The 24,848-nt window shown below is 44.2% G+C and overlaps 1 protein-coding gene across 1 annotated transcript; it reads right to left on the bottom strand.

Moving 5' to 3' along the window:
- Positions 1 to 885: 885 nt before the first annotated feature.
- On the bottom strand, positions 886 to 22,095 carry GTPBP4 (GTP binding protein 4). Its single transcript, XM_060248095.1, has 17 exons — positions 21,976 to 22,095; positions 19,005 to 19,175; positions 17,559 to 17,662; positions 16,000 to 16,136; positions 13,841 to 13,941; positions 11,800 to 11,892; positions 9,845 to 10,036; positions 9,688 to 9,753; positions 8,967 to 9,056; positions 7,144 to 7,254; positions 6,859 to 6,936; positions 6,697 to 6,748; positions 5,619 to 5,719; positions 4,705 to 4,902; positions 3,778 to 3,843; positions 2,159 to 2,302; positions 886 to 1,107 (listed from the first exon to the last, which is right to left on the bottom strand). The coding sequence occupies exons 1-17, from the start codon at positions 22,021 to 22,023 to the stop codon at positions 955 to 957; spliced, it is 1,905 nt and encodes a 634-aa protein (XP_060104078.1). The 5' UTR covers positions 22,024 to 22,095; the 3' UTR covers positions 886 to 954.
- Positions 22,096 to 24,848: the final 2,753 nt, after the last annotated feature.

Here is a 24,848-nt window from a genome sequence, read left to right as displayed (position 1 = left end):
GCCCCCACCCCCTCAGTTATTCTCTTAATTTTTGCAGCTCACCCTCTCATGCTGGGTTCCACAAGCAAGTGGGGAGAATATAAAATTAAGAGGCACCTCTCAGCATTAATGAGATCTCACTTAGCCCTGAGTCAGTAACAAAGACCAACAATGAAAATAGTAGAAACGGGATTTAAAACTCAGATTCCTGGCTGGCTGCCACCCTTAGAATTGAAAGTCCATGTCAAAGTTACCAGAGAACAGATAGGATTTGTGCTGCCAGGTTTGTATCTCTCTCTCTTCACATAGTCTGCCTCACTGCATGATGTAGATAAAATCAACCTTTCACATCAAGGTAAACCCTGCAACCTGAGAACATGAGCACAATGCTACATCTTCTTTATGTCGCTTATTCTGCTCCTACCACTTCAATCCTCCATTACTGACCATACACTTTCAAGCCTATCTTCAATTAGTTTCTCCCATGCAGTTTAAAAGAACCGCTGCATACAAAACTGTCAACTCTCAGGCAGTGGTTTTTCCCAGCTCTTGCTGCCAAAACTGGAAATTAGCAGAGATTAAAATTAAAGCCTTCTGCATACAAACCATGTGCTCTGCCACTGAGCTGCTTGTCAATTCAACAAGTTTTTACTATCCCTTATTAAAGCAATGATGCTATTTCAAACAGCAAAGTGCAAGGCACCAGCCTTTTACTACAGCTGGCATCTCTCCTCTGTGACACAGAAATGCAGTTAAATAACTCTGTCAACCCGCAAAGCATTCCATGGAGAGAGAATGTGGCATATCCTGGAAGCAAACTGTTAACCACCCTTAGGAATACAGAATTCTATATCCTCATATTGACTTTCTCGACATCACCAAAAATTCAAAGATTTCCACAAGACGTTTTCTTAGATTTTTAATGTGTATTAGTAAAACAGATGGCTGTTTCTTTTATCGTCCGCTATGAGCCACTTATCTTCTCTGTGTTGTACCAGATTTCCTCTTGCCAGAAAACAGATGTTTGGGCTTAAGGTCAAACACATGCCTGTCTCCCTCGCCTTTCCTGCCCAACCGATTCATTTTCTTCTGAGCTTTCTTCATCATGGTCTTGGTCTTCTTCACCATCTAGACAAAGATATAAAGTCACACAAGTGAAATCATGTTTCTGTACTTAAGCCAGTTTGGTGTAATGGTTAAGTGCCCGGACTCTTATCTGGGAGAACCAGGTTTGATTCCCTATTCCTCCACTTGCAACTGCTGGAATGGCCTTGGGTGTCAGCCATAGCTCTCACAGCTGCCCTTGAAAGGGCAGCTTCTGGGAGAGCGCTCTCAGCCCCAACTACCTCACAGGGTCTGTTGTGAGGGAGAAAGGCAAAGGAGATTGTAGGCCACTCTGAGATTCAGAGTGAAGGGCAGGGTATAAATCCAGTATCTTCTACTATTTCCCCCACACATCCCAGAAAGTAGTAAGCCATTACTTAGTGCTCTAGAACAATAGTCTTATCAGATGTCTCCCCCCGCAGTGGATTTGATTGGCTAAAAGAATATTTCCAGAAATAAATGTGAATCTGGACACACTAGAGAAAATTATGCCTTTACAAAATCTCAACAACTCAATGCAGCTCTGTAGCTCCTGACCTCACACCCCTCTCCTTTCTGTGGATTATCTCATTTCACTCAAGCCCTGTTTCTTTTACTTCATCCCATGTCTGCTGCCTTCTCTGCCCCTCTCATTTTGAGGAGACATCTGAGCCAATCACTATCAAAGGCTTCACAACAGCTCTCTTGGTACATCTATATCAAATTATAGGTGAATTCTGCTTCTCTATTCTGAAGTAAGTAAAATGTCTCCCCACCAAAGCAAAGCAAATACACTCTGAAAATATAATACTATAAGAAGAATGGTGAGACAGTTACTTTTTAAAAATACTTCTTAGGATTTGTTCAGGCCAAAGCCATAACTTTGCACAGCAAACAATTTATGTTCCACAGAACCGTTTTCCCCTCCTTCCCCCGCCCCCCGAAATAACAGAGTCACATGAACTCAGTGAGTTTACTTCAAAATGCTTTCAAATAGCACCCTAAAACTTCTATTTAATAAAAATAGCCCAAAACTGTGTTTTTTGATTAAGACAAATTACTATAAAGTTGACTATGTTAATAAGCCAAAGCAAACCTTTGCATCTCGAAGCCCAGATACATCACGAGGTGTGCGGGAGGAGCTCCGACTTCGGGCAACAGATGTGGGTGGTTCCGACTCCTCCCGTTTGCGTTTACGGGTAACACTACGGGATCTTCTCGCCTGGGTCACATAATGAGCCTGAAAAGTCACAAAGAGCCTGATCAGAGAAAGAACCTTGTGAAATGAAGGTGGCAACAAGCATCGTGGATGACTTTAAAAAGGGAACTGGACAAACCCAGGAATGATAGACCTATCGCCACATGTAAGAGCAAACTGGCATCACAAATATCCCTCAAAGATGGCATGATGAGCTCTAAAGGTTTCAAAAAGAATGAAAAGTGGAGAACAGTAATGGCTAAAACAGCACCTAATATTCATAAATCTGAAACAGGTTCTTATAGTACGAACTTTGACTCAGTTTGGTTCCCATTCATAGCTTACCTTTCTGGTTTAGATAATCCTTTTTTGGTTACCTAATTTAGTGAAAACAATTCTAATTTAAAGTGTATCACTCCAGTCTAATAATTTGGAATTGGTTTATTTTTCTGTGATTTTAAATCTGTATTGATACCTATGTATTTATTTCTCCTACCAATGATTATGTTAATATGATGCAACTTTTATTGATGTCATTAACATATTACTGATCTTGGAAATTAAACAAAAGTTTAGAAAGAAGTGGAGAATAGCTGAGTGTCTATTAAATAAAAGGAGAAAGGTTGCACAAGCCCTTCAGAGTTTAGAGAATCCTGGAGGGAGAGGGATTTCGAAGCTCTTCCCCACCCCCGCAGCTATTCAGCATAGAACCCCAGCTTGACAACAAATACCAGCTATAGTGACTCCATCAACCCTTCATCTGTATCTCTTGTCCCACTTGATAGGGGACAGCAGCCTTCACAACCTAGCTCATGGGTCTTCCAGAAGAACTGGGAATGATGAACTTGATGGACCTTTGCTTTGATTCAGCTAGTTTATTAGTATGTTCCTGAAACCACTTATTCAGATGCTCAAGTGACCAGAGGCTGTGCTAACGCATGTCACTTTTGACAAAGGTTTGCAGCAGCAATCATGGGCCATTTCATGTTCCCCTCCTTCCAGCAGTCCTTTCAGACTCAAGAAAAGCTGATTCCCAGGGCTGTGGGACCTACATGGACTAATAAGCTCAGTGGGCTGGACTGTTCTAGTGAGGAGGGAGGAACACAAGCAAAACCCTCCTCCCTGATGCAGTAGAATGGTTCTGTTGACAGAAGAACCAGGAAGGACTATTTCCTCTCCAAATGGGTCCTGCAACCTTAGGAATCATCCGCTGTCAAGAGGAACATGAAACAAATCACGTCTATCAGCAGTTTCCACTGGCAGACTGCTGGATCCAACTCAATATATATTTTAAAGGTAGGATAAGTCTTGCTTTAAAGGACAATATTCCTGAAACATGAGGGATTTTGACTGAGAATTCAAGTGGTATGGTTTCCTCACTGTATCTTGTATTAATTCAATCCCTTAACACTACCCTTTTTCATGAAGCCAAAAGAAGTGGCAGAACAATGACCTGTTAAAATAATGAATGCAATGCACACCCAAACCAATTTGAAAAACAGTAGTACATAACTCACTTCATTTTTGTCTGTCATGTCCACCCCAAGATCGCTCATCTCTTTCTCTAACGTCTTCCGTTGAACCTACAGTGAGAAGGAACTCATTATTTACTGCATTATCCATAGATTTTTCATTTCTATAGTGGCACGATTGAGGAACTAGAAATTAAATATGAAAACCTCATGAGAAGCACTGCAGTGAAAAAATGCACGAGAAGTCATAGAAGCACATGGATCAGACAACAGGCATTCTGACCACCTGCCACGTTTCACCCTCCCGTTAATGCAACATGCACTAAAATCCATGCACAGTAAACTCCACGTATTTTTACTAGGCGCACAGTACCCCAATGCAGAATGCAGGCAGAATATATTTCTATTACTACAGCAATAACCACCGTAAGCACATTACTAAAGCCATCTTGAAGGGGACGTAGTCCCTGCAATTAAGATGAGCTCCAACCTGAAAAATCTTAAGGAGGCTACAATTCAAATACTATTTCTCCTATGTGCAAATACGTAACACTGACTTTGAGTCACTCCATACAACTCAGTACTGTTCATGCTGACTGGCTGTGGCTCTCCAGGGTCTTGAGCAGAAAAGGATTGTCCTGAATCTCTGGCATCAGAGATCCTTTAACTGTAGATGCTGCGGGACTGAAACATGACTGAATAAACAAAACACATTGCTTCTCCAGTGTGGAGGCAGCACAGGCTTGGCTGAAAAGTGAAAAGGACTATCATGTCTAGACCAAGAAGTCTGATCCATTTTGTCCTCTGCTTATTTCACTATCTTAATTCTAATACTGGGGGGGAGGGGGAGAGAGACAATGACACCTGCAGTAAATCAAGTACATGGAAGAGAAAGAGCGGATTGAATTTAACTTCTTAACTGCCATCACACCCATCATACCTGACTAAAACCACAAGGTTTCTTCCACTTGCCTTTTTAGCTGTTCTCGGCAACCTGGGCCCGTGTGTATCTTTCTCCTTGGACTCCAATATCTTCAGCTTTTTCTTCTCACGGATCTGTTGTGCCAGCTGCCTGATTCCCGCCATTTCCTCATCTTCACTCTCTGAATCACTATCGTATTCTCCGGCCGCCTGCCTGAGTTCCTCCTCTTTCTCCAGCTGTTGCAATTTCTTTAAAGGGATTGGGCAAAATTTATTAGTATGTTGGATCCCCCGACGTTCATTCTTCGCAGAGACCAGCACCACCACAGATGATCAGGCAAAGCTCAGTCATCGATTCTAGTTTTTATTTTAAGTCAGCAAGCTGACATTTCAACAGTACTCTGGACAGTATTCATAGATTGTCTACTCTGACTGGCAATGGTTCTCCAAGGTCTCAGGTAGAGGTCTTTGATATCACCTACTGCCTGGTCCTCTTTAACGAGATGCCAGGGCTTGAACTTGGGACCTTCTGCATACCAAGCAGATGCTCCGCCACTGAGCCACAGCCCTTCCCTGTTTATCTCTCAAGACATGAAGAAGAGGCAAAACGAATCAACCCAGCAGTGGAGTTACAAACTGAGAACGGGAAGGGAGAAGAAAGAAATAAGTAAGACTGTACTGTAAAACTATAAGTTGCTTTGAGGACTTTACTGTTGGAAAGAGAGGAGGATATTAATGTAACAAATCAACTTAGCTGCTGCTTTTTGATTCAATGAGCAGTGAGACCACAACCTTTAGGAAAGAAAATTTGGAAACACTTTTAACCAGTCAGCCATCCAGCGCTTTCCATTCATCCTCCTCCTCGGTGATGAACAGTGTAAGGAGACACAGAAAGTCCCAAACATTCTTGTTTCAACTCAAACTCTCCACACGTCTAAGTACCATGGTGATGACACAATGCTTACCTTCATGATGTCTGGGTCAACGTAGTCAGCTATGTTATGACCTTCCCAGATTTCTGGTATCTTATCATATTTTTCCAATGGATTCCTTAGATCCCAGTATTCTAGAGCAAAAGGAATGAAAATAAAGGAATTCTAGTCCAGCTTAAGAGCCCCATCAGTGACTGTCAGAACAACAAGAGGAAAAACCTACATCCTTTAAGCATAGGTTACGTACTATCTGATCCCTTGTTTCTTTTGACCAGCAGTCCCTCCTGATTTCAGGGTGATGTAAAGTATTATATAAGGTCTTTAAACAAAAATATCTCCAAAAGTCTTCAAAAAGGGCATAGGGCGCAGTTTCATGATGAATAAAGAACTCTCTACTGTCCCTGAAAACCCAATAAGGAATGGGGCACAATGTATTGGTGTGGCTTTAAAATATAAACATCCAAGCCCTGAATTCAGCAGGAGCTCACAGGAGTGCAGCTCCTGAACCTTTCTGATGCCCCCCTCCTCTTCCCCACCAACCTACCTTGTCCACTGAATAGTAGGTGCAGCTGCATAACAATCCCTGGATTAGGAGAGTGAGCAGCCAGCCAGCCACCAGGAACTTTGCCACACCCCCAGCAGCCCTCATTAACCCCTGGAGAAGCCAACACCATCCTTTCTCCACTTATGTGATTTGGGGTGGTTGGTGGCTTGCTGGCCTTTTGACTGTGGGGAGGCAGCCAAGGAGAGCCCCAGGTGAGTGAGACCTATTTGGGCTGGCTGGATCTCTAGCCAGCCCAAGCAGGCCTCACTCACCCGGGGCTCTCCTTTCTTGCGTCGGGTTACTTTTGGCTGGTGGGGGGCCAGCATATGCTATTGAGTTATGCTAATGAGCTCCACCACCTGTTTTTCTACAAAACAACCCATGTAAATATGAATCATAAAACACACCATCAAAACTAGAAAAAGGAAAACAAATTTATCCAGTACAGCAGCAAGAGGGATGCACAGATCAAAATGTTCAGAGTGTCGTTCTGTTTTTGTTTTGCTTGAACTGTTCCACTCTGAGACATCACACGCTAACAATGCTGGGATTAATATTAACACTTACTCTTAAGATCCAAAATGTAGTCATCTCCCAGTTCCATTTCTACATCTTTCTCCTGCAAATAAGCAACACATCATTACTAGAGGCATTACTTCTAGGGTTCATAACAATGTTGGACTTTTGCCCCATATCCAAAGGAAGAGAAACTTTTCAAGACATGCTTACCAGTTTCTTTTTAGGCTCATCGACCTCCATGCGTTTTTTGCGCAGCAAGGCCCCCTCCGGAATAAAAGGGGGCCTTTCCTAAGACAAAAAGCATAAAAATCAACATAAGGTCAAGGAACCCAGAATACTGTTTTAAGTACTCGGGATTCTCTTTATTTGTCACCATAAGGACCAACAACTACATGTTGCTAAGTCATCATGGCATTTTGCAAAGAAGTGAGGGAAAATATTGCTTATGTATCTATTTCACAATTTAAAAAATTAAAATAACAACACAAAACCCACCTTGTTGTCTCTTTTGGCTGGGAGAGCGAGATGAAGCCTATTCAAGATATCATTCACCTTGTTGCCTTTCATTTTGGTTTCAACACGATGGGCCAGCAATCGGTCACAGGCCTGCAAGCGTATGACATATTAATTTCAACAGCATGCAAACAAATACTGGCTACTCCATGCAGCTATCCTGTTTGCTGAGCTTTTACAAGTTCAGGGACAGACTCCCATCCCTCCTTTCACCAACCTGTGCAGCTTCCCACAATCTAGTTTCTTCTCAGCACTGCCCAGGGTGTCAAGTTCTGCAGGCACCAAGGCCAATGCTAACCAGGATCTTCTTTTGAGCAAGAACACAGTTCCAGCTAACTTGGTGTCAGGGGTGTGGCCTAATATGCAAATGAGTTCCTGCTGGGCTTTTTCTATTAAAAAAACCCCTGACGCTAACCAAAAGAGCTTCAACCCTGGTCTCAAACTAATTATGGTTATCATTAGCGCCGGTGCAGATATAATGCGACATTGTGATTAACAGTGAGAATGAGGTGAATTTCTTTTTTTGGGGAGAGGAAGAGCTATGAACACCAGAGTACTCCCACCCTCTTGACCATCACTGCCTCAATTTTACTTCAGACATGCTTCTACAGAACGATGGAAGAGGGACAAGAGTATGCCGCCATCTGCCCTGACCTCAGAAGCCTGATCTCCTCAAATCATGGAAGCTAAGCAGGGCCAGCCCTGACTAGTATTTGGATGGGCGACCTCCAAGGAATACCAGGGTCATGATGCGGAGGCAGGCAATGACAGGCCACCTCTGAATGTCCCTTGCCTTCAAGTCCCACTAGGGGTAGCCAAAAACTAGCTTGACTTGATGGCAAATTTAAAATTTTTTAAAGAGCATGCAGGTTCCTGTGTAAGAACATTATTCTTAGAGCCACTGAGGTTTAATCCATCTGCGCCCCACTTTTCTCCCCAACAGGGACTCAAAAGCACCTTACATCGTTTCCTCCCCCACCGCATTTTATTCTCATAACAACCCTGTGAGATAGGTTAGGCTGAGAGAATAACTGGCCCAAAGTTCCCCAGCAAGTTTAGTGGTTCAAGTGTCAGATTAGGATCTGGGAGACCCCAGGTTCCCTCCCCCACTCTGACATGGAAGCTAGTTGGGTGACCTGTAGGGCGGGCCAGTCACATGCAACCAGCCCAGCCTACCTAACCAGGTTGCTCTGAAGATAAAAGGAGAACAACGTAAGCTGCTGGGATTCCCCACTGGGGAGGAAGGTGGAGTATAAAAGAAGTGAATAAAATAAATCCCTCTCCCCAACTATCTGGACTTCTTAAAACACGTGTCTGGGATTAACCACACAACATCAGAGGCAGCGGAAGACAACACTCTTGCAGAACAATTTCCTGAGTCAGCCTGGAAGTCACACTCACTTGTCAAAATGGTTGTGTTTGTCAGTCGGCTGAGCAAGCCACAGAGGTTCAACCACAAGGAAACTGGAGCTACCTCCATTAGTTCTCCTAAGGAGCCTGGAAAACTGTTCCATGCAATAATTATTTTGCCTTTAGCCAAGAATCTGTTTCCTTCTTTACCCACATGTCACAAATATTTTACACATGATTCAGGTCAAGGGTGTAAAAGATACAAAACAGAATAGGTTGGATTCGATGACACCGTTCCTCCAACTCCTTGGCTCTACACAGTTGTTTCCACACATTGTGTAAGAGGCATGAAAATTCCTGAGCATGGCAGACCCCATAAGCGGAAGGGGCCCTCAGGTTCCTACCCAAACAGCATGTTTAAAATGCATTTCATACAAGCAAGAGAACTTACTCACTTCAGTTTTAACATGAATCACTCCTTCCTCGGTGAGGGTGCTTGTCTCTATTACGGGAAATCCATCTGCTTCTAAATCCGCAAACATTTTCTAGAGCGGGGCATGGAGAAATGAGAATTAAAGGAACAGCTGTTCCAATTTTTACAACAAAAGCATTTTCTGTCACTCGTGCCTAAGGAACAGAAATAATACCAGTATTATGGATAATCTATAAATACAGCAACTATCAGGAGGTAAGCTGTACATACATCTACTGACCAATGTAGGAGCTCCGTGCCTGCCAATGTTCATGTATGGAATTCAGTGGGGAAAGAGAAGAATGAATGAGCTTCTCTAATCAAGAAAGTTGGTGAACTTTTTTGGGAAGACTTCCAAAATAGTCAGAAAACCGAGACTTGGTACACATAATCCAGAACTACAGAAGTCCCCCACATTATGATCAGAATTTGGGACACAAACCTTACAATACCCCCATTATAGTGAGACCATTGTTGTTTTTCATCAGAAGTGAAAAACTGGCAAGTGAAAGAAAAGAACTGCAGCCAAAGACACACTTGCGGTCTGAGCGTGGTACATGCTGCTATGCTTGCATTGCTCCTGGCCTGAGAGTGGAAGAAATCTGCAATGGTCACAAATGTCTCCACCCATGCAGAACACAAGCTGCATTTACCAGTTTATGCATGTTACACAAACACACCGTCTCCTCGTAAAAGCTTCCTACCTGGTTTTCCTCATCAAGCTCGGAAATCCTCTTCACGTCACACTTATTTGCAACAATTAGAAGAGGCTAAAAGGAAAGCAACAACACACGTTAAGCTGAATTTGCTGCTTAGATTTACAAGCAAGCTCCAACTGAGGCCCTATCGTCCTAGCCCTACCTTGTTAGCAAACAGGGGCTTAATGTTCTTAAAGAGTTCGAGCTGCTCCTCCAGGCTGTGCCCACACTGTTCCGATATATCCATGACGTACAGCACGGCGGAGCGAAGGTGAGCAAGAGCTGTTATTGCTTGCATCTCAATGGTGTTTCTCTCTTCCAGAGGGTGATCCAAAATACCTGGCGTATCCACTACCTAGACAGAAGGACCAGGGACTCAAGATCAGATCTTTTGTCTCACAGGTTTTTAAAAAGGCAGAATCAATTTTTAAGGATAAATGCCTCTCCGTCTGAAGACGACGACTGCAGATTCATACCCCGCCCTTCTCTCTGAATCAGAGACTCAGAGCAGCTCACAATCTCCTACATCTTCTCCCCCCACAACAGACACCCTGTGAGGTGGGTGGGGCTGAGAGGGCTCTCACAGCAGCTGCCCTTTCAAGGACAACCTCTGCCAGAGCTATGGCTGACCCAAGACCATTCCAGCAGCTGCAAGTGGAGGAGTGGGGAATCAAACCCAGTTCTCCCAGATAAGAGTCCACGCCCTTAACAGCTATACCAAACTGTTACGGCAAACAGGCACACAACATTCACGTTCACATTCTCTTAATCGTGAAAAGGCCACTGCTCAGTGGAAGAGCACATGCTCTGAATGCAGAAGGCCACAGGTTCAATCCCCAACACTTTTACTCTAAAAGAATTTCAGGCAGCAGAAGACTGAAGAAAAATCTCTGCCTGAGGCCCCAGAGAGTAACAGAATAATAAGAATAAGGTGATAAACTGTATTTAATATCCTATAAGGCAACTGATGTTTCTTCTAAACTTTTCCAATAATATTAGCCATGGTTAAAAGGCTAAAATGGAATTTCATGGAACTGATAACCAAAAATACCTTCAGCTAAATCCATGCTCCTATGGCAGGGGTGTCAAACATGCAGCCCGAGGGCCAAATCAGGCCCCTGAGCAGCTGGCTGTCGCCTGATTCTTTCTCCCTCTATCTTTTAAGCATGTTTTATTTTAATTTTTTTAAAAAAAATCTTTGTGTTTGTCTGTTTCCTTTATAAAGTTTATATTTCTGCTACCTAATCTTAAATAAGTACACGTATGGCCCAGCCCGACAAAGTCTTATTTATGTCTGATCCGGCCCTCATAACAAATGACACCCCTGCCTTATGGTACTGAAATTCTTTACGAAGCCAATTTGACAGGAGTTAAGTCCCACTGAACTTGGTGGGACTTACTTCTGAGTTTAAAGAGCACACAGGAATGGAGTATCAGTGGGCTAGCTATAATCCCTTTCACTCTGAAAGATTTGCAGCCAGCAACCTGATCCATCTGGCTCTTCAAGGCCTCCAGGCTGCTCTCAACTGACCTTCACCTGCACATTTGGACAGGGCCTCCTTGGTGGTTCTACTGGCGAAACTCATGCTTTTGGACAGAGCTAATAGAACGCTAAGGGAGTACAAAACCTCGTAAGATAACAGTTGTACAAGGGTGGACCAACTGCATGAGTCCCAACCCCATAACCACTGAAAAATAAACCATCAAGCCACAGTTATCTAACAGAACCTTATTTAGACAATACTGAGATACACATCAAGAGCCATGCAGGTCAGCTGACCTAGAGGTATTACCAGGAGACTCACATGACAGAGACTCTGGGTGTGGGCAGGGCCAGGCAAGGGCTGCGAAAAGGCAGAAATTCCTGCATGAAAGCTGTCTCGGGTCAGCCGATTCTACCCAGCTGTTGGGCTTTGGAAGTTTAAGGAAGAAGCCAATTGTATAACGGGCTTCCAGTTTGAAGCTCGTCTTTTTCCTACGAAAGAAGTAAAGCTTGCATGCAAATGCCATCCCTGGTGCAAATTTCAAATCCTGACGGCTGAAAGCAACCAGCACAGTACATACACCCCAACCCCAATAACATAACAGGATTGTATTAAATAAGGGAGAGAACCTTACTTGCCACCGCAGATACTTGTAGTCCATGTGCCCCACAAAGAGAGACTTTGTCGTGAATGCATAGGGCTGCACTTCCACATCTGCTCTTGTTACCTTAAAAAGAGGGGGGAAAGCACCTTAGAATAGCTGTTTGCTTCCTTGATTATTACCTTGTCAAATGAGAGGAGCTGTGTGTCAAGCACCGATAGTCCCAATAACTATATCCTTTGTTTATTTCAAATATTCATTTGAAATAAACAAAATCACTTGTAAGAGATACTTACAAGACAGGTTACTGAAAGAACTGAAGAACCAAAGCAGATACAGAGATATATAATGGGGGTTCACAGCTGTTATTATTTGGAGGGAACTTCTACCTTAAGGGTCAAATGTTACTACAATAAACAACAAAGGAAGAATTGCATATCAAAGACCAACTTAGTTTATTCGGAACGTGTGCATGCACACTTCTTCAGACGAGGAATGAGGTAAGCAGAGCCACTTATTTCTTTCCTTCATTTTGACCCAGGTTTATTAGCAATAGAATAATTAACAGGCATCCTCACATTTTGACATGTTTCTGTTTTATGGTTTCCCACACTAATGCAACCCAGATCAAAGGTTTTCTGAATTGGTTAATTTTACTATTCTGCTTTTGGATTTTAACTTTGTACCGCTTTGCATTCCAAACCCCACCAGCTGTATGTGGCTCTGCTTACTGTACCTCATTCCTCGTCTGAAGAAGTGGGCATGCACACGAAAGCTTACGTTCCGAATAAAACTAAGCTGGTCTTAAAGGTGCAATCGACTCCTATTTTGTTCTACTACTTTAGACCAATACTGCTGCCCACTTGGATCTAGCTGCATATCAAAAAGACTTTTGAAGTTACTAGAGCATTCATTCTCACACTCGTGAGACACAACAGTGTTCCATGAGAATCTAAACATCCCCTAGCCAGATGGCCCTGGCTATTAAGTAGTAAATACCACAATTCAGCTTCTAAGGGAAAGATATATGCAGGAGCTTGACACCATGGCTCAGTGGCAGCACACTCTTTTTGCACGTGAACCTGTTTTGCAGGTTCAACCCACAGCATCTCCAGTTAAAAGAATCAGGCAGCAGATGATGGGAACCCCTCAGCCAGAGACCCTGGAGAGCTGCTGCCAGTCTGAGCAGACCAACGATCTGGTTCAGTATCAGGCAGCTTCGCGTGTTCACGTAATATTAAGAGCAAGTATTACAATCCACACTGAACTCCATCTTACATAACAAATGCTTATAAACCAACACAGTATAAATGAGAATACTTTTCTCAGGGCCGAGTGACTACAGTGAGCTCCTAAGCAGAGTTACACCCAGTCCCGTAGCCACAGCGGGGCCTGTAGGGGCACTGCCCCTGACTTCAGGGGGCTCTTCAGGGTGCAGCCATTTTTTTTATCATGAGCAGCAGCCGGAGCCGGGAGAGCTGAGCAGGGCACAGTGCACTGAAACAGCCAAAGCAGCAGGCGAAGAGGAGGGAGGCAGAGGAGCAGGAGGCAGAGGAAGCCTTGTGGAATGGGCTGGAAGAAAGGGAGATGGAAGGGAAAAAACCCTGCAAGGTGCAGTCCCTTCTTGACTCCAAAGTTTTAGGGTTGGCTGCCTCAACTTGGCTGCTTTCAGAGGCTCCAGCTTTTGCCCCTACCCCAGAAAGCTTCTGAGAAGCTCCAAACCTTGCAGTGGGATGAGAAAGGGTGCCCTCCAACTTTTTAAAAAGCCCCCTGACTTTTAAAATCCTGGCTACAGCCCTGGTTACACTCTTCTAAGACCACTGACTTTAATGGACCTAGAAAGATTCAACTCTTCTTAGGATAAAACCGCTAATTTCTTTCTCTCGGCAAGGGTGTCTTTATTATAATCCAATTGGTGTCTATAATCCGAGGGTGTCTTTGTTATAATCCAATTGTCGGCTCAGAAATCCAAAGCAAACTGGTCACGCAACAAGAAGCAACAGGAGCCCTGCAGGATCATGCTAAATCCAAATGATGGATTTTTCTCTAAAGCAATACTTAAAAGTCCACCAACCTTATTTATAAAGCTGGACTTCCCCACGTTTGGGTACCCACACAACAAAAGAGTCCGGGTGTTTGGATCGATGGTCGGCAAGCGAGACAAATGCTGACGCACTGGGGAAAAAGAAAGAACATCGCCAATTTTCACCGAAGAAGAGGTTTAAAGGGAGACAAAGAATCAAAAGCGATCTTTGACACAAGGCATCAGGCAAGTCAACTTGGAACAGCATAAAATGTAGGGTAATATACTGGCAAAGCAGGCTACAACTTTTCCCCCCCCTGATCCCTTTCCAAAGTAAAAGTTGACCCAAAGAAAGAACTTAAATATGGGCTACATAAAAAAATGAATGGGCTATCAAGTCACAGCTGACTTACAGCAACCCCATAGGGTTTCCAATGCAAGAGACAAATAGAAGTGCAGCCCATTGCTTGCCTCTGCATAAAGACCCTCGACTGACTTTCTGATCTCCCATCCAAATACTAACCAGTGCCGACCCTCCTTAACTCCCAAGATATGAAGAGATCAGGACAGCCGGGACCATCCAGGTCAGAGCAGCAATAAAGAAGACTGCAGATTTATACCCCACCCTTCTCTCTGAATCAGAGACTCAGAACGGCTGACAATCTCCTATATCTTCTCCCCCCCGTGAGGTGGGTGGGGCTGAGAGGGCTCTCACAGCAGCTGCCCTTTCAAGGACAACTCCTGCGAGAGCTATGGCTGACCCAAGGCCATTCCAGCAGGTGCAAGTGGAGAATTAAACCCGGTTCTTCGAGATAAGAGTCTACACACTTAACCACTGCACCCCAAAAGAGATACCTAGCAGCAACAATAAACAGAGTAGATAAAAAATACAGACCTAATATACTAAGCAGTATTACAAAATATGTTATGCATCTAACCTTGTTAGAAGTTTTCCCAAGAAAAATGAAGTCCGTTACCCCGAGACTCTTGACTTTCATCTTTTTAGATGGTACTTTCTAACTTTCAGGGTCAGGGAAAGCATCAGGAGGTGCTGATGGAGGCTTCAGAAACCTGCACAGGTCTATGGCCCCAATGCCTTAGCTCCTGCTCAGTGTTTCCTTGGCTCTTAACGGCCACCCAAACACAATCTTTGTGTTTTCCTACCTTATGCCCAGAACCGCAGGGGAAAATGTAATTAATCTGAAAATCTAAATTTAAAAGCAGAATCAATTATATACATGGGCACCCAGCCGCATCCTAGCTACCCTCCCTGTTCATATCAGTAAAAGCAGTAGCTGAGGTGATGGGGACAGTCTATTCTCCTGCTTCCTTCATAACAGATGTTATGAAGCGGCTTGGCTGGAAAACTGAAGCTCATCAGGAAGTTCATCTATGACCAACTGTGACCACATCAGGTGACATTCGGAACACTGTGTAGCATTCCTGCTGTCATCTCTCAAAAAGCACACTGCAGAGCTGGAAAAGTACAGAGGAGGGCAACCAAGATGATGAGGGGGTTGGAGCACCTCCCCTATGAGGAAAGGCTGAAGAATCATAGGCTGTGATCGCACATGCTAAATAATGCAGTTTCGATCCACTTTCCAACTGCATTTTACTGTGTGAATTGGCAATATCCAGTTGGAAAGTGCACTGGAAGTGGATTGAAACTATTATTTAGGATGTGCGATCACAGCCTGAGATTTTTCAGTTTAGAAAATAGGCTACTGAGGGAGGAATATGATAAGAGGTTTATAAAATCGGGGTGAAGAGAATTAACAAAGAGAAAATTTTCTCCTTCTCCCAAAATACTAGAACTTGAGGGAACCCAATGAAACTGGCGGGCGGTAGGTTCAAGAGAGACAAAAGGAAATACTATTTTAACACAGAGAGTGATTAAAATGTGGAACTTGCTGCCAGAGGATGTAGCAATGGCCACGGGAACAGACAGTTTTAAAAATGAATTCAATTCATGCAGGATGAGTCTATCAATGGCTACATCAGGAGACAACATCAGGAGAAGGCCTCAGCCACTCTGCCCTGTTGATGGCCCTCCAGAGGCACTGGTTGGCCACTGTGTGAGACAGGATGCTGGACAAGACGGACCACTGGTCTGATCTAGAAAGACTCTTCTTATGTTCTTATATCCCTTTAGACAGATTAATTGCCTTTCTCATCATGCCTGTCCCGCTACTACCTCTGAGATACACCACCTTGTTCTAAGTACTCCAGACTCTGCTTCTGTCTTTTGATGATTGTACACATTCGACCGAGGGCTGCCCGCTTCAGTTGCTTGCATCGGTAAAGTGAATCGCCATACTTCATCAACCGAACATAATCTTTGGCAACGCTGCATTGCAGAAAAGTAAACAAACCTGAATCCCGATTGTAAGAAAATTTTTACCCATCTTTGTCCCACCCCCATTACCTGGACACAGGGCTGGGGCTTTTGAAGTACGAACAGGAAGAGAAGTATGGAAGCACAGAAAGGAGTAAGGCAGACGCTGAAATTCCTCTATATCATGAAGGAGCGTAAGCCTATAACACCCCAAAATGCTAGCCAAAACACATGAAGCCTACTTACTTGAAACAAAGAAGGCAGTCCTTGTAGCTCAGTACTGTCTAGGACTATGTTTACGTTTGTTTATGTTGATTTATAACCCGCCCTCCCCACCAAGGACTACTTTAATGACTCGGACTTCAAAATTAAAAATTTTAAAAATATATCTTTACTCTCATTCAGCTCTGTGTTGTATCTTGTTAGAATTATCATGGTTTATTCCAGGATGCTAATACATTTGAAGGAAATAAAGAGGCTGCAGAGAGCATTTTGCCAGCCAAACCCAGAAGGCTTTTGCATCTGTTTAGAGAAGTCAGTGACTGGCTTGCTCCCAATACACACACTGAATTGTATGAGAGGCTGGTAACTTTGAAAGATATAGGAACACTCCTGAGGAAGATTTTGACAAAATGAGTCTACATCCAGGTGCTCAGGTGTGGCCAAACTTGCTTAACATAAGAGCCACACAGAATAAACATCAGATGTCTGAGAGCCACAAGGCATGAACATCAGATGTTTGAGAACGGCAAGAAAGGAAGGAAGGCAAATAGATGGGGGAGGGAGGTGGAAAGAAAGCAACTTTAAATGCAGTCCAAGCCGCCAGCTGGCATGGCTTGGAGAAGTGATTTAAACAGACAAATTCCTTCTCCAAGCCAACCAGCGGGTGGTAGGAGCTTCAAAAGCACAGAATAGGTGTGTTCTCGAAGCCACAGTTTGGCCACCCCTGAGGGTGGCTCATTAGGATGGACTTTTCTTTGTAATATTGTAAGGCTGTACTTCAGCGCTGTGAAACCTCTAAATTTTATTGTGCTCTTTCTTTCTTATCCCCCCCCCCCCCAAATACTCCCTTTTGGGCTCCATTTTTCAACCTCCCTGTGAGAATTTTGCTGAACTTTATGTTTTGATGACTTTTTTAATATTTCTCCCCACAAAAAAATGGAAAATAACCAAAACATATAAAGCAGACAGATGAAAATCTTCATCATGCCATCATGGCCCCATAGGAGAAAGTATGATGGGAGCAGGGTTTCATTATGACAGCTATAACTCAAGAAGCATTTTAAGGTAGATGCTGAGCTGATAGAATTTAGTGCACCTTCTGGTGAAGTCAGAGGTGTGTGGCAGATGCAAGTGAGTTGTGCTAATGAGCTCCGGCATCTCTTTTTCTACAAAATGATCCCTGCATATAAACAAAACATGAATACAACTTACTTGTCAACCAGATTTTTGGCGATATTAATTTGCCCCAAAGCCAGCTTGTAATGATCTTTGTCGTAAAGAACGTTCATCAGATCTGCATAAAATGGATGAATGTCCTGGAAAAAAAACCCAGAATATAAAACTTTTTTTTTCGTTTCTCCCAGAAAGATTCAGGCTTTCTAGTAGTTTAGCCTCTACAAAGAAACGATGCCAGGATTCAAAGACCATTTAAAAGACTTCTAGAAGTCTAAAGGAAACTGTTTCCTCCTCCAAATAGCATCTTCCCACATCAAAAAGTAAAGTTTTTTTGAACAGGAGGGGGGGGGTGTTCAAACCTGAGTTTGTGACCTTGCAGGGAGGCGGCAGTCAAAGTCAAAAATTCCACTAAACTACCACAATCATGTGACCTTTTAAATGCTGGCAAAGAAAAACAGGAACACTGTGTCCACACTGAGTTCCACAAAACAAGATCTGTTTGCTCATTCTGGCTCCGAACTTTTCATAAAGACTTGCTCCATCTAATGCTCTACTTGTCTAAGTGCTACGCAGACTGAGCTGTTCCACATAAAAATAATTCAACCAAGCAGGTTCCAAAGGACAGCAAATAAATAAGTCAATGAAAATTATGACCTCTTCCATTGCATCAGCCCAGGCTGCTACAGTAATTATACAAGTGTCTAAGCTCCAAGGAACATTGCATTGGGAAAGAGCTCTCCAAAGTATGCACACTCCCTCCCTTATTGATGTTGTCTCCTTACTGATGTTGTACGTATTCGAACAAAGCATTTTATAGCCTAAATAAAGCATTTTTATGGCCTAAATAATAGGCCTTTAAAAGAGATTACTATATTTACCTTGCTTGAGCACTGCTACAAAGCTAGGTTAAAGATTTTACATCCAAATGTGAATTGCACAAGAAATCCTACAGAGCATCTTGTTCTTCTTGAGAAGAGGCATTTAGCAATAATATTAGAACAATTATGTATATCAGAGCATCTTGTTCTTCTTGAGAAGAGGCATTTCACAATAATATTAAAACAATTATGTAAATCAAGTTTGAGATCTTTAATGGCATAATGAAATAATAAATAAAAAATACAACAGGTTCTAAAATGAAAGAAGCAATTAAGACAATGTCACTGAGGGGAAAAAATACTAAAAACAGAATTAATCAAATACTCATTGCCTTTTCCTAGATAAAGAGTAACCTTTATACAGTACAATAGTCAAATAGTCACTAATGCAGTGAAACTGGCAGATTTATCAGCAAGTAAATATCCTTCTACAACATACTTTTCACTGTAGTTAAAGTTGTCAACGTTTCACTTAAAAATGATCAACATATATTAAAATGTACTCACTGAATCTGTAAGCAAGATAGTTACACAAACTCGTCTGGTAACATACACTGCAAAATATAACTGGGCATAAAGTAACACACACACCCCTTCCACTTACATCTAGCTTGGGGAAATCGGTTATGATTTGGGTGAGTCTGTCGTGGTAATTTTGCTGAGTGTATTTCACTTTCCTCATGTAGAACTGACGGATGCGGTGAATTTGATAATGTTTATGAATGACAGTAGGAGTCTTTCGCTGTGTCTTGGACAACGTCAAATCTATGAAGTCCTGTAGTTAAAGAAAAAAGAGTAATCAGAAGAGACTCATAGGAACATAAGAGAAGCCACATTGGATCAGGCCAAAGGCCCATGCAGTCCAACACTCTGTGCCACACAGTGGCCAAAAACCAGGTGTCATCAGGTCTACCAACAGGGCCAGACTCAGTTGTTGCAAAACAGCATGTATATTGTTTTAAAGAAACAGCGGTGTGGTGTAGTACTTAAAGCATTCTACTAGGATCTGGAAGGCCTGGGTTTCAAGTCTATACTCTGCCACGAAATTCACTTGGTGACCTTGCAACAGTTATGTTCTCTCAGCCTGACCCACCTCAAAGAGCTGTTGTAAGGGTAAACTGGGGGGGAACCATATATGCTATCCTGAACCTCTTGGAAGGAGGACAAAAATGCACAGAGACATAACAGTTTCAAAGTCATCGTACCAAGGATCAAAAATGAATATCTGTAGTAGTGGACAGTTAGCAAAGAGGTTGGCTGTGACAGGACAATTTGTGATGCTGAACCATTAGAGCAAAGTTATCTGTTTGCAGTGGAGATGATCATCAAGTATAATCACATAAAATAAGGAACAGCAGCTGCAGATCTAGAGCCCACAACTGTTTACACTGCACAACTGCCCCAAAACACTAAAGCCAAAAATGAATGTAGCTGTTATCTTCTTCTATGCAGCATTAAAAAATGAACAGACGCAAGTAGTAGTATAAACTGCCACTTGAAAAAATTATATACAATATTATGCACATATGAAAACTTATCAAAGGCATCTGCTAATTTTCCTGTTTCATTTTCTTCAGACATTTTCACTGATGACTGGAGATATCCTGAGAGTACAAAATAAGTCTCGCCTCTTCAATGCCTCTTGAGCTATCAGCCGTTCAAACCCAACTAGTATCTATCAGTCTGGGTCTCTCTCTGTTGTATACCACAACTCCAAATTTATGTTTCCTAATTGTCCTTCAGCAGCTCTTGCAAACTGAATAATTTCTCCTTCCCAGAGCAGCTGAGCAATTTCTTCTTGTATACATCTTTTTAGAAAGGCAGAGAGAGAGAGAGAGAGAGAGAGAACGAACACAAACATTCTAGGTCTGAGTGCATTGCTAGTCTTCTACAGTGGAGTCAAGACACAAGCTCAGTGTATATGGTGAAAATATGCAACCTTCATTTGACAGAATAATCACTTCATACCCCATCCCCTTGTCTGAAGAAGTCTGCATGCATACAAAAGCTTACATTCTGAATAAAACTTTGTTGGTCTTAAAGGTGATACTTGACTCCTACTTTGTTCTACTGCTTCAGACCAACACAGCTGCCCACTTGGATCAATCACTTCATGTTGTTTGCAAATAAACCAATTGTACTTTAAAAATCCAATCAGATCTCCTTGGAATCTTAATGGTTTCAAAAATTGTTTTCCACTGAAGAGCATTTCCTTGTTAAACTTACTGGGCAGGGTTACTGTCCTTGTTCTGAAGAATTAATCCCCAAAAATGTGTTGCACGTAGCTAGTTTTAATTAACAAGTTTACTCAGAAATAAGGCCTAGAACTGTTATGGTTCCCAGATAACAGAAGTACATATAGCTCCTAACTGCAGTAAGAGCTGCTTTGGATCATGACAATCCATGTCCATACAAAGGAGCACAAATATCAATGTCATTTTTATTGGCTGCCAATAGAGCCCTCTGGTTGACAGCAGTGCTGCAAGATGTTTCACCTCCCAGCTACCTGAGATTTTTTTTTAGGTAAAACACAGCAGGGATAAAGCCTATGGCACTCTGCATTTCAAGCTGATGAAAGCATCCACTGTGATTGGGTCTAATGATATCAGAGTCTTAAGCCAAGGACAAGGTCTTTTTTCATTGGGTATGTCAGGCAATGAGTTTGAGATTTTCTGCATGCAAAATATGACACTGAAGCTCAGCCTGCAACCAGTGTGTGTAGTCATGCACAATTCTCATCCTCCCCCCTCCCCACCGCCACTGCTGTCTGAAGGCACGCTCACATCTTCACAGATAAATCCTGAAATTCTTGTTGGCACTCAAGGGCATATAAAAAAAAAAAGTCGTCTTCTCTGCTATAACACCATCTACAACAAGACGTTCCATCAACTACTGCAGTAGGCAATGCAGGCAAAGCATTCTGTATTGGGCAAGTCCAGCTTCGTGTAGAGCAAGTAGTGATGGGAAGTGTCATCAAGACACAGCTGACTTATGGTGACCCCATGGGATTTTCAAAGCGAGAGACCTGAAGATAGTTTTCCAATGCCTGCCTATGCATTGCAACCCTGGACTTCCTTGGTGGCCTCTCCTGTCCAAATACTAACCAAGGCTGACCCTACTTAGCTTTCAAGATCTGATGAGATCAAGCTAGCCTGGGCCATACCTAGGTCAAGGTCTGAAAAAGAGAATATATTCAGTGTGTGCACTTGGGGTGGATGACCCCAGAGCACACTTATTTATGCAGTAGCTCACAAAGTAGAATTTTTGCTCACAAGACTCCACAGCTCTCCCCAGGGCTATTAATAGCTCCCCAGCAGGCAGAAATGCAGCAGGAAAGGCTCCTCTGCTGCACAGAGCTCCTCCTTCTAAGTCTTGCCTGTTAAAAGCAACCAACAGCTTATCCCGCAGAATGTCCCGCAGCTGCCACGGCCAAAAGAGGAGGACAGAGCCTCTCCTTCTGCCACGTGGGCCCCGACACCCCAGGGACTGTTGCCACGGAGACAGCGCAGCCCCACAAAAAGGGGTAAAAAATGGGGAACGGGAAGCGGCGGCGGCTGATTCCTGCTTGGCTTTACCTTAGCGGACGGGACAACCATAATCTTCTTGAAGTTATAGAGCGCCATGGCGGTAGCGTGCTCGTCCGGCTCTCTGCCGAACTCGGAAAGGCGGAAGCAGGGGAATGCGGACTTCCGGCTTCGGCCGTTCTCGCGAGAAGAGCAAAGTGGCATGAGATGTGAGAAACCAGCTGGTCTCCGATACCTGCGATCTTCCCAACGGCGCCCCCTGGCCGTCGGGGGTATGAACCGGTCCACTTGTGGCTCAGTTCCCCTGCTATAACAAATTCCTGGCGGTGCTGTTTGTATGACCTGTGTCAGTTACAAATAGGGTTGCCAATCCCCAGTTGGGGGCAGGAGATCTCCGCTTTGGAGGCCCTCACCCCACATCAGGGTCATCAGAAAGCGGAGGGAGGTGAGAGGGAAGTGTCTGCCGGGCACTCCATTATCTCCATATAGGGAATAAGGGAGAATTGATACGCGGGAATCTGGGGCTCGTGAGGGGCTGTTTTTTGAGGTAGAGGCACCAACTTTACAGCATACCATCTGGTGCCTCTCCTCAAAGCACCCTCCAAGTTTCAAAAATATTGGACCAGAGGGTCCAATTCTATGAGTCCCAAAAGAAGGTGCCTCTATCCTTCATTATTTCCTATGGAGGGAAGGCATTTGAAAGGCGTGTGGTCCCTTTAAATGTGATGGCCAGAACTCCCTTTGGAGTTCAATTAAGCTTGTCACAACCTTGCTCCTGGCTCCACCCCCAAAGTCCCAAGTTATTTCTTGAGTTGGACTTGACAAACCTAGTTAGAAAAGCATTGAAAAAGTCTCCCTTTCTCCTTCGTTCATACATACAATATCAATGTGTACAAACACATACAAAGTCATCTTTGTGAAAGCACCAGCAAGCAAGAGAGAGGCATGCAGGGACCCCATCCATACACTGTGTACCTCAGCTGCTCCTAGGGATGCCAGCTTCCTTCCAGGTGGGACCTGGGGATTCCCCAGAATTACAGGTCTTCCTCAGACTAGAAAGATCAGTTTCTCTGAAGAAAATGGATGCTTTGGAGGCTGGCTGCTGTGGCATTGCCCCACTGAGGTCCAGGGTTCTTTCTAAGCTGAGTTAGTGTGAGCTGGCTCACAGATTTTTAGCCTCCAGCTAATACACTTTTGTCTTAGCTGAGGAAAAATGGCCTCAGAGCAAATTACGGTACTCTTTGCAGTAGCCAGGGCCAGCCCTAGACTGTCTAGCATCCAAGGCAAGGCTAACTTCTGGCACCGCCCCTCTCCGCATTGATAATGTCACCAAGTCCCATGAAAGTGCCCATTATGGCAGCCCCAGAAGTTCAGCACCCTAGGCAATTGCCTAGTTTGCCTAGTGGCAGGGCCAGCCCTGGCAGTAGCCAAACTGCTTGCTCACAACTTTAATGCCAGTAGCTCGGGAAGTAGAATTTTTGCTCACAAGACTCCACAGTTTAGAGGGAGCAGCCCTGCCGCCCCTTTTGCCCACCCCCCACCCCCCGGGAGCCCGGCGGACAAAAGAGGCGGTGTTGCCCAGCTCTGAAGCTGTCTCCCCTTGTGGGGGAGGCAGCATCAGAGTGAGGCAGAGCAGCCGCGCCACTGCTTTTGCTCGCTGGGGGCTGAGACCTTCCCCACCCCTAATTTATAGACCCCCCATCAATCAGGTGATCAGTGGGGGCCTTTAAATGCAGGACTGGATCTACATGTTTTTGAGGGGGGGGGACAAAATTAAAAAATGACGCCCCCTTTTGGGCCATTTTGTCTTATTGTCCCATAGAATACAATGGACTCCATGTCCAATTTGGCGCCCCCCCCCGGTCGGTGCCCAGGGCAAGCACCCTCCTCTGCCCCCCCCCCCCCGATCCAGCCCTGTTTAAATGGGAGGGGAAGGCAGATTGGCTGCTTCTGGTGCTGCGCCACCTAGTGGGGAGGCGGCAGAAGCAGCCCCAGTCTACCCCTCCCCATTTAATGACCCCTAGGGGACAGGGGCGTGGCCAGGGGTAGCAAAAACCCCAGAGCAGCCTGTGCTGAGGACTCTCCTCCCCAGCCTCCATCCCCAAAGCACCATGATTTTCCCAGCCTGGATCTAGCAACCCTCCCCCCATCCCCATGGACTGAGGAGGGGGGACCTGGCAACCCGACTGCTCAGGGCTGCCAGGTCTGTGCTGGAAAATACCCGGAGACCTTGGGGGTGGATCTGGGAGGAGGGTTGCCAAGTCCAATTTAAGAAATATCTGGGGACTTTGGGGGTGGAGCCAGGAGACATTGGGGCGGAGCCAGGAAACATTGGGGCGGAGCCAACAGCAAGGGTGTGACAAGCATAATTGAACTTCAAGGGAGTTCTGGCCATCACATTTAAAGGGACTGCATATCTTTTAAAATGCCTTCCTTCCATAGGAAATAATGAAGGATAGGGGCACCTTCTTTGGGGGCTCATAGAATTGGACCCCCCCCCGGTCCAATCCTTTTGAAACTTTGGAGGTATTTTGGGGAGAGGCACTAGATGCTATACTGAAAATTTGGTGTCTCTATCTCAAAAAACAGCCCCCCCAGAGCCCCCGATACCCACGGCTCAATTCTCCATCATTCCCTATGGGAATCGTTCATGGAGGTGCATGATGGCTGTGGGGGTGGGGCTTTCCCTGCCAGCCAGCTGGCTGGGGGAGGAGGGAAGCCTGTAAAACCAGGGGATCCCCCTCTGGGACCTGGGGATTGGGAAGCCTATTTGGGAGAGAGTGGGTTTTATGGAGGGGAGGGGCCTCAGTATGGTATAATGCCATAGAGTCCACCTTCTACTGTCCACCCATACCCCAGTATCTTTTTCACACACACTACCCAGCACTACTCCTGAGGCATACAGGCAAGGTTTTTTTTTTTTT

Source organism: Heteronotia binoei, chromosome 10, assembly GCF_032191835.1.
Source record: "Heteronotia binoei isolate CCM8104 ecotype False Entrance Well chromosome 10, APGP_CSIRO_Hbin_v1, whole genome shotgun sequence".
NCBI lineage: Eukaryota > Metazoa > Chordata > Lepidosauria > Squamata > Gekkonidae > Heteronotia > Heteronotia binoei.
This window is presented reverse-complemented; position numbering and strand designations above follow the sequence as displayed.